Source organism: Canis aureus, chromosome X (assembly GCF_053574225.1).
Source record: "Canis aureus isolate CA01 chromosome X, VMU_Caureus_v.1.0, whole genome shotgun sequence".
NCBI lineage: Eukaryota > Metazoa > Chordata > Mammalia > Carnivora > Canidae > Canis > Canis aureus.
In genome coordinates this window covers 89,816,490-89,836,984 of record NC_135649.1, presented here as the reverse complement: position 1 = coordinate 89,836,984, position 20,495 = coordinate 89,816,490, and the positions used below count along the sequence as shown (strand labels likewise).

General features: G+C 44.2%; 1 protein-coding gene and 1 non-coding gene across 9 annotated transcripts in view; both read right to left on the bottom strand.

The window, feature by feature from the left end:
• Positions 1–1,905: 1,905 nt before the first annotated feature.
• Positions 1,906–2,017, bottom strand: LOC144309280 (U6 spliceosomal RNA). Its single transcript, XR_013375334.1, has one exon. It is a non-coding gene; the product is annotated as a U6 spliceosomal RNA (small nuclear RNA).
• Positions 2,018–18,230: 16,213 nt separating this feature from the next.
• The window catches only part of BCOR (BCL6 corepressor), a 115,060-nt gene continuing 112,795 nt past the window's right edge, over positions 18,231–20,495 (bottom strand). For 7 of the 8 annotated variants that reach the window (XM_077889580.1, XM_077889577.1, XM_077889576.1 and 4 more), the window contains one exon: positions 19,028–20,224. In XM_077889580.1, the coding sequence (XP_077745706.1) occupies positions 19,933–20,224 (292 nt within the window). In that variant the 3' untranslated portion in view covers positions 19,028–19,932. Of the gene's footprint in view, positions 18,498–19,027; positions 20,225–20,495 lie in introns of those variants that run through there. The other variant, XM_077889581.1, reaches the window with a different exon arrangement.

Below are 20,495 nucleotides of genomic sequence, written 5' to 3'. Positions count from 1 at the left end.
CACCCAGGGATCCCCACATTTATAATTTGTATACTTTTTTATATGTTACATTTCAATAAAAACAGTTGAGAGAATGTTGCTTGTGTGGTACTTGAGCAATAGAAACAGAGTAAGGGAGACAATGCTGCCTTCCCAGAGCTTCCAGTCTAGCGGGGTGAAAAGATAATAAACGCACAACCACAGGGGCACCTGGGTGACTCAGTCGATTGAGTGTCTGACTCTTGGTTTGGGCTCAGGTCATGGTCTCAGGGGTGGTGGGATCGAGCCCCACTTCAAGCTCCCTGCTCAGCGAAAAGATTGCTTGAAGATTTTCTCCCTCTAACCTTTTTCCCACCAGGCGTGCATGTGCAAGCATGTGCTCTCTTTTTCTCAGGTAAATAAATCTTTAAACGTACACACAACCACATATGTTTCTGTGTAATCATGTGCATGATCACTAATTTACTTAAAAAGAAATGTGGGGCTTTTGGCTGGTTCAGTGGGGAGAACATGTGACTCTTGATCTTGGGGTTGTGAGTTCAAGCCCCATGTTAGGTATAGAGATTACTTACAAAAAGAAGATCTTTTGAAAAAAGAAAAAAGAAATGTGTGCAGGGCAGAAAAGTTTATAAAGAGGGATAGAGAAGTTGGATACAGTTCCCCTGGAAAAGTAAACTTAAGCTGAGACTTGAAATCCCACCAGAGTGTGGGACGCCTGGGTGGCTCAGCGGTTGAGCGTCTGCCTTTGGCCCAAGTCGTGATCCTGGGGTCCTGGGATTGAGTCCCACATCGGGCTCTCCACAGGGAGCCTACTTCTCCCTCTGCTTATGTCTCTGCCTCTTTCTCTGTATCTCTCATAAATAGATTTAAAAAAAAAGAAAGAAATTCCACCAGAGTGAGGGTAGAAGGGAGCAAGTATTTCCAGGTAGAGGGAATGCATGTGTGAAGGGAGAAAAGGCGGAGGGGCAGGAGGAGTGAAGAGAAGCAAGAGCTGGACTATACAGGTCTTAGGGTCCACTAGTCTGTCAAAACCATAGAAAGTTCTAGAAAATCGAGAGCAGGAGTGACTCGATGGGATTTGCCTCTGAAAAAAACTCTCAGGAAGCAAGGTGGATGGAGAAGGAAGGAGACAGAAGGAGGGAGGAGCCATACAGGTGGCCAGAAGGACACAGAGTGGAGGTGTTTAGGAGGGCAGTACAGTTGGTTATCAGTTAGAACGATTGTGAGCAAGAGAGGACGACCCCCTGGTTTATGGGATGCACAGCCGGGAGGGTGGTGCAGTCATTCATCAGACAGGGAGCCCTGGCGGAGGAGCCCTTGAGGAAGTACTATCATGAGGTCGATGTTGAACAGTTTTGAGTTTGAGATACCCGTGAAAATAATAGCAAGCCTTACAGCAGCTGGCATGTCTTCAGCACGGAATCCATTCATCATGCTAAGCATTGGCCTAAGCCATTTACTTATATGATCTCATTTAATCCTTCAGGCAACCCTAGGCATCATTCTTACTCTAAACTACAGAAGAGGCAATGGATTTGAACTCAGACCTGGGTTGAAATGCAGATTTAACCATATTCTGTTTGCTTCCCGCCCCACCCCCCTCCCCCGACTATTCATTCATTTTTTTTTTTTTTTGAGTAATGTAACAATGTTAGTAGTTTCAGGTGTACAACATAATGATTCAACTTTTTTTTTTAAGATTTATTTATTTATTTATGAGAGACACAGACTGAGAGAGAGAGGCAGAGACATAGGCTGAGGGAGAAGCAGGCTCCTCTTGGGGAGCCCGATGTGGGACTCGATCCTGGATCCTGGGATCACAACCTGAGCCCAAGGCAGGCACCCAACAGCCAAGCCACCCAGGAGTCCCTAGTGATTCAACTTCTATGTTATGTTATGCTCGCCACAAGTGTAGCTACCACATAAAACAAAATGGAACGCTTCACGAATTTGCAAATTTGTGTCTCATCCTTGAGCAGGGGCCATGCTAATCTTTGTATTGTTCTAATTTTAGGATACGTGCCGCCAAAGTGAGCACTCTGATACTATTCTTTCTTTTTTAAAAAAATATTTTATTTATTTATTTGACAGAGAGAGAGAGAGCGCGCGCGAGAGCGTGCGTGAGCACAAGTAGGGGGAGGGGCAGAGGGAGAGGGAGAAGCAGACTCCCAGTTGAGTGGGGAGCCCAATGTGAGGCTGGATCCCAGGACCCCGGGATCATGACCTGAGCCAAAGGCAGATGCTTAACCGACTGAGCCACCCAGGTGCCCCCTCTGCTACTCATTCTAAAGGTAAACTGCTGTATTAGTCAGGATTAAGGACGGTTATGTGGCACAGAAAGGCTATAATAATAGTTGCCTGACAAGAGAGATGCTTATTTCACATAATCCATGTCAAGCTTTGAAAGTTTCTTTGTTTTCTAATATAAGATGTTCCAGACTTAGCTTGTACTTTCTGTTCCAGGTCTGGAATCAGTCAGTTGTCCAAGAGACCCTGATTCTTTTCAGTAGAAAATGGTATCTAGAAGCCACAATTTAGGGGCATGTGTTTGGCTCAGTCAGTACAACATGCAACTCTTGATCTTAGGGTTGTGAGTTCAAGCCCCATGTTGAGTATAGGGCCTACTTAAAAAAAAGAAAAAAAAAAAGAATAGAGGCCACAGTTTGGACACTAGGATTTCTAAACGGGCACAGGATGCCCAGAGTCAAGGCTGTATTTCCAGTCTCTCTTGCAGCTAGCTATGAGTGTATGACTAAGTTCTTATCCATGGCATATAAATGGAGCTGTTGGAGATGACTTCTGGGAGATTTCGTAAAGGAGGCAGCTGTGACTTGTCCCTTCCTTCCCCCTGCTCTCTGGAATGTGGATATGATGACCGGCACTCTGGCAGCTTCATTGAACCATGAGGTAAAAGAAATGTGTGGAGAGAGACAGAGCCAAGAGATGGTACGGCAACACAACACTGCTTACCTCTAGACCTCCCTGATGTCAATGAGATTTAAACATCTATCTTATTTTTTTTATATCTTCTGTTTTATTTAAGCCACTATTATTTTATTCATGTGCTGCTGTTGTTCACCCTTTTGGTTTTGGTTCTCAAATCCAAAGTTATTCCTTACTGGTATAGCAGGGTGTTGATTAAATACATCCTAGTACAATAAAATACCATGTCGATCATCAAAAATATTGACAAAGACGTATACTTACATTGATGGGCAGCCCTGGTGGCTCAGCAGTTTAGCACCGCCTTCAGCTCAGGGCGTGATCCTGGAAACCTGGGATCGAGTCCCACGTTGGGCTCGCTGCATGGAGCCTGCTTCTCCCTCTGCCTGTGTCTGTGCCTCTCTTCTCTCTCTCTCTCTCTGGATCTCTCATGAATAAATAAATAAAATCCTTAAAAAAAAAAGGTGTTTGCCATATATTATTCTTTTAAAACTTGCTTCTAAAGCACATTAAAAAAAAAAAACAAAATAAATAGATGCACAGAGAAAGAAAGTTGAAGGCGTAATCATCAAAACCTCGCCTCCCCCCCTCATGGGCTTACAGTTCATTTGTATAATAAAAAATTTAAAATTTTTAAATTAAAAGAATTTTTTAAACTCCTGCTGTACACTGGATTCACTTATTTATTTACCAGGAAATTAACAAAGACCCCAGGATTGCTGGCCTCACTGCACTGTTTCTCTGGGGAACATTTGAGTCAGAGGCTCTTGAAGTGGTCTCTCTGCCCCTACATGGGGGGCGAATCAGCCAGACCATGCACAATTCTAGCAATTTTTTGCCGTATTTTTGTGCGAATGAAAAAAAAAATCCCCAGGATGGACACCAGAGTTGGCGAACTGGTGAGCCCCGGGGCCTAACCGGGATGGCTTTATTTGGCCTAGAGAACGCTTTTATCAATGTCATGAATGATTGTGAGAGCTCACATAAAACCTGGATTACTGGCTTCTCTTTGAAAAGTCAGAAGACGCTGTAACGGTCTGACGCAGAGCAGCGCCCGCCTCTTTCCATGGGGCCCTGTTCAGTCCACATGTCACCCCAAGACGGGCACGCATGAGCAGTGGGCCCAAACTGCTCGTGTGCAGGTTCTTTGTGAAACATAAAGCCCTCTGCAGGCATTTCAATGGGGTTCCTTGGTTTACACTCACTCAAGGATTTCCCGCCTATGAAGATTTGGAGCATGTGCGGGGCAGAGGAAGTGTGATGAGAATGGCAATGTGGGACTTTCAGGGTATGTCATAACAGGAAACACTGCTTCTTTTTTTTTAAGATGTTATTTATTTGAGAGAGAGAGCGCGCACAAGCAGGGGAAGGGGGAGGGACAGAGGGAGAAGGACAAGCAGACTCGTTGCTGAGTGCGGAGCCCTACACGGTGCTCAATGTCATGGAGATCATGACCTGAGCTGAGGTCAGATGCTTAACTAACTAAGCCACCCAGGCACCCCAGGAAACAGCTTCTGAGTGGTCCTTGCTTTTAAGGGATGCTTGCCTTTGTAACCCAGCCAAACGAGAAGTTTCTTTTTTTGACATCTTTATTGAAATATAATTCACATGCCATAAAATTCACTCACTTGAAGTGTATAATTCGATGGTTTTAGTAGAGTCACAGAGTTGTGCAACCATCACCATGATCAAGTTAGAATACTTACATCCCTCCCCAGAAAAGCCCCATACTCCCCTCTCTCCATCCTCCCTGGAGCCTCTGGCAACCACTAATCTACTTTGGGACTCTGTGGATTTATTTGCCAGCTCTAGACGTTGCCTATACACGGAATCGTACAATATGTGGCCTTGTGTGTCTGGCTTCTTCACTCAGCATCGCATTTTTACAGTCCTTCTGTGATGTAGCACGTGCCACTCCTACCTTGTTTTTTATTGCTGAATCAGATTGCATTGGATAGATAGACCACATTTTCTCATTTATCCATTCTTCAGTTGATGGGCATCTAGTTTCTATTTTTTGGCCCTTATGAATAATACTGCTATGCACATGTACAAGTTTTTCTGTGATGTATGTCTTTGCGTCTCTTCGGGTACACACCTAAGAGTGGCCAGGGCAGACTTAACGGAAATTTTCCATTTAACTTTTTTTTTTTTTAAGATTTTATTTATTTATTCATGAGAGACACACTGAGAGGCAGAGACATAGGCAGAAGGAGAAGCAGGCTCCCTGCGGTGAGCCTGATGCGGGACTCAATTCCAGGACCCCGGGATCACACCCTGAGCAGAATGCAAATGCCCAACTACAGAACCACCCAGGTGCCCCTCTATTTAACATTTTGGAGCACTGCCAAACTGCGCTCCAAAGTGGCTGCATCATTTTACATTTCCATCAGTGGTGTACAAGGTTCCAATTTCTCCACGTCCTTGCCAAGACTTGCTATTGTCCGTCTTTTAATTACATCCTATCCTAATGGGTGTGAAGTGGTAGCTCACTGTGGTTTTGATTTGCATCTCCCAGATGACATATTTTCTTATACTTATTCACCTTTTATATATTCTATCCAAGTCTCTCTTTTTTTTTAAGATTTATTTATTTATTTATTTATTTATTTATTTATTTATTTATTTATTCTTGATAGACATAGAGAGAAAGAGAGAGTCAGAGACATAGGCAGAGGGAGAAGCAGGCTCCATGCCGGGAGCCCAACACAGGACTCGATCTTGGGACTCCAGGATCACGCCCTGGGCCAAAGGCAGGCGCCAAACCACTGAGCCACCCAGGGATCCCCTCTATCCAAGTCTCTTACTCATTTTTTTCAAAGTTTTTATTTATTATTATTATTTTTTTTAAAGATTATGTATGTATTCATGAAAGACACAGACACAGAGAGAGGCAGAGACACAGACAGAGGGAGAAGCAGGCTCCGTGCAGGGAGCCCGACGTGGGACTCAATCCCGGGTCTCCAGGATCACGCCCTGGGCTGAAGGCGGTGCTAAATCGCTGAGCCATCCAGGCATCCCTAAGGTTTTTATTTATTTAAGTAAATTCTATACCCAACATGGGGCTCAAACTCATGACCCTGAGATCAAGGAGTTGCACACTCCTTCAAGTGAGCCAGCCAGGTGCCCCTCCTTTATCTATTTTTTAATTGGGTAATTTAATTTGTCTCTTTATTATTATTTTTTTATTTTTTATTTATTTTTTATTTTTTTTTCTCTGTTTATTATTGAGTTGTAAGAGTTCTTTATATATTCTGGATATAAGTCCCTTATCAGATGTATGATTTGTGACAATTTTCTCTCAGTCTATGCGTTGTCTTTTCACTTAAAAAAAAAAGATTTTTATTTATTTATTTGAGAGAAAGAAAGATAGCAAGTGCAAGCCATGATGGGGGGTAGGGCGTGGGGAAAGGGAGAAGCAGGCTCCCTTGATGAGCCTGAAGCCAGATGCCGAGCTCAATCCCAGGACCCAGGGATCATGACCTAAGCCAAAGGCAGACACTTAATTGACTGAGTCACCCAGGCATGGCATCTTTTCACTTTCTTGATGGTATCATTTGCAGCACAAAGGTTTTTAATTTTTGGGAAAAAAAAGAAAAAAAAACCCAAAGTTTTAAATTTTGAAAAAACTTAATTTTTGTTTTGGTTGCTTGTGCTTTTGATGTCATATCTGAAAAGTCATTGCCTAACCAAGATTCACTCTTGTTTTCTCCTTAAAGTTTTATAGTTAGGTCATCGCTCCATTTTGAGTTAATTTGGGGGTATGGTGTGAGTTAGGGGTTCAACTTCATCCACTGCATGTGGATTCAATTTTCCCAGCATCATTTGTTAAAGAGATTGTCCTTTCTCCATTGAATAGTCTTGGCACCTTGTCAAAAGTCGGTTAACTATCTATGTGAGGGTTTATTTCTGGGTCCTCTATTGTATGCTATTGCATTGTTCTATATGTCCTTATGCCAGTATAAGCCATAACATTTGGAGATGACTTTCATTTTATTCAGCCAGTCCTCTATTAATGGTATGTGGGTTGCTTCTAATCTTTTGCTATTACAGAAACTGCTACAGGGGCGCCTGGCTGGCTCCGTTGGTGGAGCAGGCAACTCTTGATCTCGGGGTTGTGAGTTTGAGGCCCACATTGGGTATAGAAATCACTTAGCAATAATAACTTTTAGAAATAAAAAAATAAAATCTTAAAAAAACTGCTGCAAAATACAGCTTTCTGCATACATCTTCTCATAGATTTTGCAGTAATATCTTTGGGATCCATTCCTAGAAGTGCAGTTCCAAGACCAAAGGGTGAAAACCTATAAATTTGTTTGATATTGCCAAATTTCCCCCCATACTGGCTGCACCATTTTGTATTCCAACCGTGAATGTATGAAAATGCCTGTTTCCACACGACCTCACCCACAGAGTATGTTGTCAAACTTGTGGGTTTGTGTCCATGTGACAGATAAGAAGTAGTAACATAGTAATTTATATTCTTCTATTATTAGCAAGATCGAATGTCTTTTCATAGGTTTCAAGGCCATTTGCATGATTTTCTATAACCCTTCTAGTCACATCGTGTGTATTTTTCTATCAAGTTGATGATCTATTCCTATCCAACTTTTTTTTAAGATTTATTTATTTGAGAGAGAGCACAGGAGCAGGGGTGGGGGTTGGGGCAGAGAGAGAGGGAGAAGCAGACTCCCTGCTGAGCAGGGAGCCCCAGGGGAGAGGGGCTCCATCCCAGGACCTGGGGATCATGACCTGAGCCAAAGGCAGACCCACTGAGCCACCCAGACGCCCTTTGATCCAACTTTCAAAAGAATGAGCTAACATTCTAAAGAAGGACAAGAGGCACATCAACAGAGAATTACAATAAAATGTAAGAAGATGGAGGTGACTTCTACAGCTGTCACAACTGGAACAGGGGCCAGCGGAGAGGGGAGAACGTACAGAAGGAATCAAGTGAGGGGCGCCTGGCTGGCTCAGTCTGTAAAGCACGTGACTCTTGAACTTGGGGTGGTGAGTTTGAGCCCCACGTTGGGTGCAAGGCCTACTTCAAAAAAAAAAACAAAAAAAAAAAAAAAACAAAAAAAAAAACAAAAAAAAAAACAAAAAAAAAAAAAAAAAAAAAAAAAAAAAAACAAAACAAAATAAAATATTAGACAAAATATTAGAATCAAGTGAAAGATGGGGAAAGAGAAAGGCAGCTGAAAGAAGGAGTGACAGGAACTTTCCTAACTTCTTTACGCCGCTTCTACTGTCTACTGTTTGCTTAAATTTGAGTCTATCCTAGAAATGCCAGCCACGGCCCCAGGGAAAGGGGCGTGAAGGCTGCTCCTTACTGGAGCCCTGAAATCTAGTGGCTACCGGGCAACCGGGCCAGCCCTTCTCGTCCAAGCCTTTGGTTGGGAGCATTGTTAGCACTTGTATAGACCCGGCACATGCAGCAGAGCTCGGGCGGCAGAGGCAGAGGCAAAAATCACGGAGCTTCAAAGTTGCCTCCAAAACGTGCTCGGGGTCAGGCTCCGGCCCACCAGCGAGACTGAGCTATAGAGAAAAGCTGGGCAGGTGAGGGAGGGATCATCGCAGACTCTCAGGCTTTTCCTTCTAGGATTGTAGATGTAGGATGTGCCCGAAGACCAGAAACTGTTTACTTCTGGTATTTTAAGCACCACGCAGGCTTCACTCAGAAGAAACTTCTGCTTCCAGAGTAATGTCCTTAGCCTGCTTGCTCACTTGCTTTGCTTGCTTTAGTCTTTCTTTTCTTTCTTTCTTTCTTCTTTCTTTCTTTCTTTCTTTCTTTCTTTCTTTCTTTCTTTCTTCTTTCTTTCTTTCTTTCTTTCTTTCTTTCTTCTTTCTTTCTTTTTTCTCTTCCTTTATTTCTTTCTCCTTCCATCCTTCCATCCTCCCCCTTTCTCTCTTTCCCTCTTCTCCCCCTCCCTCCCTTCCTTTTTTCCTTCTCCCCTCTCCCGCCCTCCCCATCTGGTAACCATTTCCCTCCCTCTACTGCTCCCGCCCCCCCTTGGTGACAACTACCCTGAATTAGGTATGTATCACTCCTCTTCTCTTTTTTTATATCTTTCCTAACTAGTTAGAAACCCATTAAGTCTCTAACAGGGGACTGTGCCTATTTGTAATGTTACATGAATGTGTCATGCCATGCACATTCTTCCGTAAATTACCTTCTATTTTGATCAGTTGCGTCTGCCACACGTACCTGCCTTGGTTGCTGCAGCTGGCGTCTCGGATCTCACTGGTTGATTGTAAGCCGATTTATTTTTCTGCACCTCTGCTCCAACGCCACCTTCCCAGAGAAGCCTTCCCTGGCCGGACCACTCATCTAGAGCCAGCCTTTTCGTTCTCTTTCCTTCTCTTCCTCTCTTTAATATAAGCACACAAGGAAAAACGCCAGCTCCAAAGGCAGATCTGGCCCCTGCTAACCCTGGCCTCGGTCTTTTTTTTTTTTTTTTCCTTAAAATTTTTATTTATTTATTCATGAGAGACACACAGAGAGAGGCAGAGACAGAGGCAGAGGGAGGAGCAGGCTCCTCCTGAGGGGACCCGGATGCGGAACCGGCTCCCAGAACCCCGGGATCACACCCTGAGCCGAAGGCAGCTGCTCAACCGCTGAGCCACCCAGGCGTCCCTCGGGTCCTTTTTCATAGCATGCCTGGCAGAGGGAAACTGTGTGCGTTGAGATGGGCCAAGGAGCAGAAGCACAATGGAATGGGACAGGAAAGGGAGTCTTGGGGGAGGAAACCGGAGAACGTGAGGGGAGCCTTCACACCGCCATCAGGTGGGACACCTGCGGAAGGTGGGGAGGAAAGGAGGAGGGGAGGGTGAGACTCGGAGGGAGTGCTCTCCAGTTCAGCTGGCCCACAGGGGCCGAAGCCCACTTGCCCACTGGAGGAGCCCTGCAACTTGCTGGAGTGAGTCTGCCTCAGCACCTGTCTGCTCTGGGGGAGACAGGGCTGATTGATCCATCCTCTGAGATCCATTTGTGTGAACCAGGGGGCTCTGGGAAGGAGGGTGCTACGAACAGAACCTTTGTGTCCTTCAACATCTCCCCCAACCCCTACCCTTGAGATGATGGTCTTAGGGAGGTGGAGCCTTCAGGAGGTGATGGGACACATGAGGGTGGAGCCCTCATGAATGAGGTTAGTGCCCTGATACAAGAGGCCATGGGGCTGGCTAGCTACTTTTCCACCATGTGAGGACATGATAAGAAAGCAGCCATCTGGGGCGCCTGGGTGGCCCCAGTCATGATCCTGGGGTCTGGGATCCCTCATCACCCCCACCCTTCCAGTAGCACTCCCTGCTCAGCGGGGAATCTGCTTCTCCCTCTCCCTCTGCGTCTCCCACTGCTCATGCTCAAATATTCTCACTGTCTCAAATAAATAAATAAATAAAATCATTGAAAGAAAGAAAGAAAGAAAGAAAGAAAGAAAGAAAAGAAAAGAAAAGAAAAGAAAAGAAGAAAGGAAAGGAAAGGAAAGGAAAGGAAAGGAAAGGAAAGGAAAGGAAAGGAAAGGGAGAAAGAAAGCCATCTGCAAGCTCTCACCAGAACCCACCACGCTGGTATCTTGATCAGGGATTCATAGCCTCCAGAACTTTGAGAAAGAAATCTGTTGTTGGGGTACCTGGGTGGCTCAGTGGTTGGATGTCTGCCTTTGGCTCAGGTCGTGACCCTGGGGTCCTGGGATTGAGTCCCTATCCAACTCCTCGCAGGGGGCCTGGTTCTCCCTCTGCCTGTGTGTCTGCCTCTCTCTCTGTATGTCTCTCATGAATAAATAAATAAAAATCTTAAAAAAGAAAAAACAGAAATCTCTGTTGTTTAGGAGCCCCCTCATCTCCAGTACTCTGTGAATGAATTTTAAGACAGAGGATGACTTCAATGTGAGAAGGAAAGACACCCCCTCCCCAAAACCAGACCCTCATCCCACCCTCAAACTCTGAGCCTGGGCTTCAGGAGTGGCGGTGATGAGAGGGGCACAAAACCTCTTGGGCCTTCTCTTTCTGGCAGCATCCTGATACCTTTTAGAAAAAAAGAAGAGTGACAAGGTAATAAATGTTTTAACCTGCCTTTGTCTCATCTTTCTCTCAGGAAGCCGTGTTGAGAGGCATTGAAAAAAAGTCTGAGATGAAAATTACATTTTTCCCCCTCAACTTATTATTTGGAAAAATTTCAAATCTACAGTAAAGTTGAAAGAACAGTTTAATATACCCTTCACCTTGATTCACAATTAGTAATATTTTGCCATGCTTCTGTGATCTGTGTGTGTGTGTGTACTTTCTGCTGAACCGTTTGAAAGTAAATTACAGACATCATGATAATTCACCTCTAAACACCCTAGCATACATCGCGCCAGAATAAGAACATTTTCCTACGTAACTACGACGCCATTATCACTAAGAAAATGTACGTCTATTCAATAATGCCCTCTAATTTATAACCTTTATTTCAATTTCCCATTTGGTTCTATAGTGAGAAAAACTACATCTGTGGTTGCCTGGGGTGAGGGGGGCATTGAAAGCAAAGAGGCACCTGGAAACTTTTGGGGGTGATGGACATGTTTGATGCTTGACTGGGAGTGGTGGTTACATGGGTATGAAATTGTCAAAACTCATAGAACTGTACCCTTGAAATCGGTGTCTTTTATTGTATGTAAATTATACCTCTTTAAGATTGATTTTAAAAAATTTCTCCAGTGGTCCCCAAAGATTTTTATTTTTTTAAGATTTTTATTTATTTAGGGGCACCAGGGTGGCTCAGTTGGTTAAGCAGCTGCCTTTGGTTTGGATCATGATCTTCAGGGTCCTGGAATCAAGGCCCACATCAGAGTCCCTGCTCAGCAGAGTCTGCTTCTCCCTCTCCCTCTGCTCCTCGCCCCCGCTCAGTGCTCACTCTCTCAAATAAATAAATCAATCTTAAAAATGAGATTCTATTTATTTATTTTTAGAAAGAGAGAGAGAGAGAGTACAAGGGGCAGAGGGAGAGAAAGAGAATCTCAAGCAGACTCTGTGCTGAACACAGAGCCAGATGTGGGGCTTGATCTCACAATCAATCCTGAGATCATGACCTGAGCCAAAACCAAGAGTCGGACGCTTAACAGAATGAGCCACGCAGGTGCCCGCCCCCTCAAAGAGTTTTATAGCGATTTTTTTCTCTGTCCTAGAAGTCTATCAAGGTTTATGTATTGCATTTGATTGCCTTGTCTCTTCACCTTCTCTAATCTAGAACATCTCTCCTGCTTTTGTTTTTCATGACATTGATAAAAATGAAAAAACAAAGGAAGGCCAGGCCAATTGTCTTGCCAGATGCCCCAGATTCTGGATTTATCTGTCTCCTCACAACCAGATTCAGGTTACACATTTTTGACAAGAACACCACCGAGGTGATGCTGTGTCCTGACAATACCCGTGCTAGGTTGTCCCTCTCCTGGCAAGGCTCACCTTGTATGCTCCCCGCGACAGACTCAGGATCAGCTATTTCTTCATGCAGCCCCTGGTCCTTGATGGTGGAGAATGGTATTTAGAAACCAAGAACTTGGTGCTAGATGTGCTCATTGTTTTTGGAGTATGTCAACATTTTTTAAGCCCTTTTTGTGGACAAAACTTTAAAAAATCCACACTGTATTTGTTTTGTTTAAATCTTGAGTTGACAATTCAAATCCGACATCACGAGGTAGTTTCTCCTCCCTATGTTCTATATTCATATTTCTTTTCTCACACGGTGGTTTCCAACATCACCAATATCTTTGCTCTGTCCTATAGTGCACATAAAATACTTTCAGAATTACAATACAAATACCACTACAAGAGATTGGCTATGTAAAGTTCAAGATATCTTTGCAGTTATTTTTGTCCTTAGAATATATTCTACATAATTAGGCTCCATGAGCCTACTTTAAAAAAAAGAAAAGGAAAGAAAGGGGCTCCTGGGTGGAACAGTCAGAGTATATTCCACTAAGGCTGTACACTCCATATACTATGTTGGAAACTTAGGTCAATTTTTTTCTGTGGGGTGATGTTGTCACTGTAATACTAAGTTTAGTTTGTTTCTGTTTACATTCAAATTCACTGTTAGCCCTCATTCATTCATTTTTATTTTTGGCTTTTGGATATTGAAACCACTTTAAACTATATAATCAGCATACACAGGGAAGTCTGGTCCCTTCTGTGACCCCTCTAGCCTTTACCATTGAGAGCTAGCATTTGCCATGGTTTCTCTGCATCTTTCCAGCAAATAGGTCATCACCAAATGGTAGAAATAACAAAAACATAAATCTAGTTTGCAGAAATTTACAAGTTGTGTGTGAAGGGGCAGGCTCATTTCAGGGTCTGTTTTTTTAAGTAATATGACATCCTAATTTATTTTAAGATTATTTTTATGTAATCTCTACATCCAACATGAGGTTCAAATTCACAATCCCTGGGGATCCCTGGGTGGCGCAGCGGTTTAGCGCCTGCCTTTGGCCCAGGGCGCGATCCTGGAGACCCGGGATCAAATCCCACGTCGGGCTCCTGGTGCACGGAGCCTGCTTCTCCCTCTGCCTGTGTCTCTGCCTATCTCTCTCTCTCTCTGTGTGACTATCAAAAATAAAATTAAAAAAAAAATTCACAATCCCTAGATCAAGAGTCTATGCTATACCAACTGAGCCAGTCAGGTGCCCTAAGTGTACAACTTTTTTTAAAAGGAGGAACTTAAACATCCAGTGCCTACTGTCTATTGGGCATTGTGCCTGGTGTGCTAGTATTTCATCTTATTTAATCCTCACGACAACTCTGAAAGATAGGTATTGATGCTCATTAATTTTTTTAACTTTTTTTAAAGATTTTATTTATTCATTCATGAGAGACACACACACACAGAGAGAGAGAGAGAGAGAGAGGCAGAGACACAGGCAGAGGGAGAAGCTATTCCATGCAATTCCATGCAGGAATTTTTTTTTTTTTTGAAACCTTGAAACAATTTATTGAGTTGCTTTATACAAGATTAACAATTTCCATACCACTCCCCAACACCAACATAGTTGTGCCACACAAAAGCCACAGCCCCCTCACACCTCAGGAGCAGCTGCACCAGGGACAGCCCCGCAGCCCCGCAGCCCCAGGCCCCGCTCTGCCTGCTGGCCTGCCTGGCCATGGCTGTGGAAGTCATTCACTCCTTCGTTACCACAAATAAAGCATAAACAAGAAAAAGAAATCTCATAAACTCCCCATCAAAGAAACGTTTCCCTGAGGCAAGTCCTGCACGAGACGTGGGACTCGATCTCGGGTCTCCAGGATCACATCCTGGGCTGAAGGCAGTGCTAAACCGCTGAGCCACCCGGGCTGCCCAACTTTTTTTTATTTTTAAGGAGGCTCCACACCCAACATGGAGCTCAAAATCAACAACCCTGAGATCAAGAGTCGCATGCTCTACTGACTGAGCCAGCCAGGCACCCCATAAAAAAACTTTTCTATTGTAGAAAATTTCAAATATAACCAAAATGAGAATAAGAGTATAATGGAAATAACTCCCCATGTACCCATCACCAGCTTCGACAATTACCAACTGATGATCAAGCTTATTTCGTCTCTACCTCTTCCTTACCTCTCCTCCTGGATGATTTTTTTTTTTAATTTATGATAGTCACAGAGAGAGAGAGAGAGAGAGAGAGAGAGAGAGAGAGGCAGAGACACAGGCAGAGGGAGAAGCAGGCTCCATGCACCGGGAGCCCGACGTGGGATTCGATTCCGGGTCTCCAGGATCGCGCCCTGGGCCAAAGGCAGGCGCCAAACCGCTGCGCCACCCAGGGATCCCCTCCTGGATGATTTCGATGCAAATCCCAGATATTTTTTTATTTCACTCATGAATATTTTAGCATGTATTACTAAAGGATAAGGACTTCACCAAAAAAAATTCAGTGTTCCTATTTCCCTGGTTTTCACAAATATATATTTTAAAAATTTTATTTATTTATTCATTTATTAAAGACTTTATTTATTTATTTATTCATGAGAGACACACAGAGAGGCAGAGACACAGGCAGAGGGAGAAGCAGGCTCCTTGTGGGGAGCCCGATGTGGGACTGGAACCCAGGACTCCGGGATCACACTCTGAGCTGAAGGCAGACACTCAACCGCTGAGCCACCCAGGCGTCCCAATCCACTGTTTCATCAAGGGTCGTAAACTGGTATTTCTTCAGATGCTGGCAGGGGTACTGTCATGGAGCAAAATATTTCCTTTCATATATTAAAGAGGGGAAATGCTTGATTGTTTCCCTTGTTTGCCAGTTTTCAAATGATGAGGTTTTCCTCAACACTCCTCCAGTGGGGGAGCAAGGAGTTTGGTTTTGCATACCTTTATGAACTCACAATTTGAACATATTGATGCTTATTCATATTCATTGTGGCTCTCTTCGCTCATGCACAAAGCAGCCCATATTTATCCTGTTGGCTTCTCCAAGTTGGCTGCTGCATCATTTTGACAAAGCCCCACCAGCTTATTATGTATGTCCATCCATACTCCCCTCCTACTATCTCTCTCCCCAACTTGCAACCAACCATGTCTCAAAGGAAGCTCAATTATTTTTAGTGGGATGAGGTATTTAGAGACCACAGTCTGGAACCTAGTGGTGCCCATTTCTATGTGTCATTGTGTCTAGGCCTTTTCAGTGGACAGAGCTATGAAATGTATTTTTAAAATATTTTATTTTTTAGTAATGTCTATACAAAACATGGGGCTCAAACTCTCAACCCTGAGACCAAGCATCGCATGCTTCACTGACTGAGCCATCCAGGTACCCCGAAATATTTTTTTTTAAGATAAAATTTATCACGACTTCATAGTGATCTTACTTCTAATTCAGCTTCAAGAGTACATAATTTGTATTCAACCTCACCAATCGTACATTTGCATCTCCTTTCTCCCGTGCTGAAAATCTCAGGTCTCAACAACAGATACATTTTTGCTTTATCTCACAACACAAACAGGACGGGTTCAGAATAACAATGCGGACACTATCACCAACGGTAGGATTACTGAAAACAAATCTGAAATGTTTTTTGCCCTTTTCTGTCCTCGGGGTAAATCCGCAAAGGATTATATAATCAATTGATTGTGTTTTAAAGTCATTTGAAATGGTTCTTTTCTGTGTGGTGGTGCTACCAACTGGATACAAGTTAGGTTTGCTTCATTTGCTTTTTGATTTGTAGGCATTGCTTTCAGTTGAAAACTATGGAAACTCTAAAGTCAAATCTATACAATAAGGAAATTCAGAGAGATATAGCTTCCACCCTCTCTCACTTGCAGCCCGTTCTATTTTCCCCAGATGTCAGCATTTTTTCAAAGGTGTTTCATTTTTAAAATAAAGCAGATATACGTATATGCTTAACTCCCCATCCCCATCTTACATAGCAGGAAACCACGCACACTTTTCTTCACCTTGTCTTTTCATTTAATGATATACGGTGAAGAACATTCTAAAGCAATTCAGAGAGCCCGTCCTCAATCGCTTGCACGGATGCACCCGTTAATTCACCCAGAACCCGGCTGACAGAGACTTGGATGTCTTTGGTCCTTTACTAGTAACAACTATCAGGCCAATTTGCCAAAAGAGAACAAGGCTGAAAGAGGACCGTGCCCAAGGTCACACAGGTGGTGAGCATATGAAGATCAGATTTGGCTGGAGTAGCAGGAAAAACTCAAAATTAACAGTGGCCTGCCTCAAAGTCATCACTTATTGGTCTCCCCCATAAAAGCCAGGCAGGGGGGCACCTGGGTGGTTCAGCAGTTGAGCGTCTGCCTTTGGCTCAGGGTGTGATCCTGGGGTCCCGGGATCGAGTCCCCCATCAGGCTCCCTGCACGGAGCCTGCTTCTCCCTCTGCCTGTGTCTCTGCCTCTCTCTGTGTGTCTCTCATGAATAAATAAATACAATCTTAAAAAAAAAAAAGCCAGGCAGGGCAGGGCTGGGGTGCTGCCTCCGTCTGTCACACCAGGGGCCTCAGGGACCCAGGCCCTGCTCAACACCCTGAGCGCTTGGCTCGCAGGCTTCTCTGTCCAGGGTTGCTGCTCTGGCTATAGCGGTCGCGACCACAGTCTAGCCAGGAGAGGGAGGACAGGACACCTTTAGGGAGACCTTCAGAAGTTGAAGGAACCGCACGGCCGCATGGCCACTCTCCACCCTCGGTGAGCAGCGAGTGAATCACTCTGTGATCTCACTGCAGCCACGGTGGTCGCCGTATCTCACACCGCATCTTCGGTGTCCACACCCAGTGCGCTGTGGTCGATACCCAGGATCCCCTCAATTCCCACAGGGGGAGCCTCTACGCATATGCTATCTTGTCTCTACCCACAGTCAAGGCTTTGGCCCTCCTTCATCCACGGTTCCAAACATGCTGGCAGTTCAATAAATGTTCTTTATACTCTGTAATGCTCCTCCAACAGCATGAACCACCACCTTCTGTGTTTCCTGAACGAAGCTCATTACTTCCCCTCATCTATTCCCTAAACCTGTCGCTCCCACCTGTTTCCTTGGCTTAATTCATAGAAATGCCCTTCATCCAGGGTGGAACCTCAGCTGGCCTCGGGCCCTCCCTTTGCCTCCAGCCCAAATACAAATACAAAGAGCTGAACGCCCTGGAGTTAGCCTTTGCTTTAATTTGGGCTCACGGGAGCCCCTCACTGCCTGCAATAGTTTGGGCTCACCGGTCCTCTTTTGCTCAAAGTACTTCCGTGGGTCTGTTTGACAGGTCTTGCTATTTGCTTTTCCCTTTTTGCCACTCTCACCTGCTGTTTGAAGTGACTTCTTAAAAAACAAGAATTTGGCAGACTATTAACAGGTGTTTTGATACCAGAGTGGGGGATGGGAGGAAAAGGTGGCTGGTGATGGATGACATGAGCCTGTGTTTCTGAAATGGGTGGACTGGTTTAACAGTGAAAGTTGGATTTCCTTCTAATTGGAAGAATTAGTAGATCAAAAACACTTGTTGGCTACCCCTTGTCTTCAGGATACATCCCAAACGTCATATAGTACTGCAAGTCTTCCCCAACAAAGGGCTCCTTCATTGCACATGCCGGGCTAGTCAGGTTAGTCAGTGGTGCTGGATTTCTCCCTTCCCAGCTCCGCCTTGCTTTGCTAGCCTGCTGACCCCTCCCTTCACATACTTCAAGAACCCCCTTGAGTACTCCATCTCCCTGGCCTCCTCCCTCCTTGCCCCCCCCCCCCGCCCCCGCACTGGCTCTGCCTTCGTGTTCTCAAGAGTTCAATGTGGGACTGGAAAGCACTCGGCATTTTGAGCACAAATGGATTTGACACAAGGAATCACACACTCATAAAATCTTTGGGGGAGACCACTGGGTTCCAGAACAATCTTTCAAGGAGGTCATCCAAGCACCAGAAGGCGAACGCTCTAGCCATTACTGCTTCCAAAGAACTGAGGTTGGAAGGCTGGTCTAGTCACTCCAAATGGCCAACATGTCTCGATGAGCTCTCTTAGCAGCTACTAGGAGGAAGATGCCTCAGCCTCATTCTGCTTTCCAAACTGAACATTCAGATCTTAGCTGCAAGAGAGTCTAGTAGCTCACAGCTTTCCAGCCTCTGTGATGAAGGAAGGACATAAAAGATCATAGGGCAGAAACTGAGTGCCACTGGTAGAACCCCACATGGATACTGCTGGAAAAGTAAGAGCAGTGGAATGGCAGAGGGGTCAAAACTACGGGCCTGGGCCGCAAAAGGTAAAACAATGCGAGGTCTGGGGAGAGAAGGGACACGGCAGTTGGGTTTCTAGAACGATTGCTCCTTCAAGATAAAGGGTTGGCCGTGATGGAGTTATCATAGTCCATCAAGGCCAAAGACCATGTAAAGGTGTACTAGGGCATCAAAAAAAATTTTTTTTTTTAATGGGGAAGAGAAGATTCTGAGAGACATCAAAATAAATACACGCCCACGAACTGAGCTTTTAGGCTGGGACACATGTTGTGTTGGAAGGCTAACTCCCCTGAAATCCTCAGTTGGCTTTCGTTTACAGAAATGATAAATTCCCTTTCAAGTCACTGGTAGGGGACTGACTGCCATTGTCACATCTGTAACAATAGTAACATTTTAGGAATACATCGGACACGAAATACTTCAATTTTCTCCTTTCCTCAACAGGTTTATTGCCTTTTAAGAAAATTTTTGTAAAATATAAATACAAAGGCAGAGAATTTACTTACAAAGTTAAAACACAGATTTCAAACATAAACACACAATTCAGAAAATTTTAGTTTTATGTACATTTTCAAGCAACCTCAACATATTATGTTAGTTTTCAATATTTTACAGGGTACAGAAAAAAATAGCTCAAAGTCTTCTTTAAATAAGAGCATAAAATGTTTAAACATATAAACAATCCGGTTTGATGCGTGAAAACTAATTTCACAGCTTTTAAATTAGGATATAAAAGTTTCATACAATTAGTTGTTGTGTGTGGATATGGTTTGAATTTATATTACACGCTACTGGATTACATCCAATAGCATTTACCTGGCCTGAGCAGGTACTCTGTAAACAAAACATAAAGTTACAATTACCAAGTGCCTTCACCCAATTCGCTCCCCCAAACCAACCGTATGGTTCTGGCCACACTTGAAAACAGTGGTGGCCTCTGTCATGGGAGCTTTGTGTGACACCTTGAGTCCAAGTGTGCAGCTCCTTTTCCTCATTTTTTTTTTCCTTAAAAAAGAAACGAAAAGAAACTAATGTTCCAAGTAAAAACGAACATATCCCAAAGCAGGTGTGCATTTGAAAAGTAAAGAAACATTATAACAACTTTGTAAAAACTGACTCAGAAGTTTAAAAAGGAAAACAAAACAAAACAAAACAAAAAACACCACATGTTGCTAAGTCCTTCTGACTGGAGTCGTTTCTCTTATATAAAGAAGAGATATTTTCATATGTAATAGTGTCCTTTCTTTACAGAAATAGTCGTATTATGACACATATGCACAAAGATTAACACTATGACACACTGTACACGGCGGGTCTGGCGAGCTCACCAGTAGTCGTCCGAGGCCATGTCGCTGGGGTGGAGCCACTCCATGGACGAGCCCAGCAGAGTCTGCAGCTCGCTAGTGAACTCCACCAGATCTAAGAGCTCCTTGCTTTCTGGGTTAAAGGCCTCCAGGTCTTTGGAGCAAGAGAACAGGAGACTTGCTGAAACTTGCCGGTAAAATTCCGCCTCTGCGATGGTGACGATTTCCACATTCGGGAAATTGCAGCGGAATATGCGGGAAGACATTTTCAGCTTCTTGAGCACATCCGAAAGCAACAGCCAGTTTCGAGGCCTGCGAACAAGACAGGAGAGTAGTTCGAACTTCTGGCCAACCTCGAAGCACTCAGGACTACGAACGCCCACCCTTGATGAGAAGAGTCCCTGGGCTGGCCACCACCGAGGACAGTCACTTCTGCAGTTACATTGCCACCCCGCTTCTCACCATCCTCAGAAGATCTACTTTCAGAGGCGAGAATGCTGGACCTGTCTGGATTTATTAAGAGACCATCGAGAGATGACCGGCTGACTTAGAGGGAAGCAGAGACAGCACCCCGAAGGAGCCT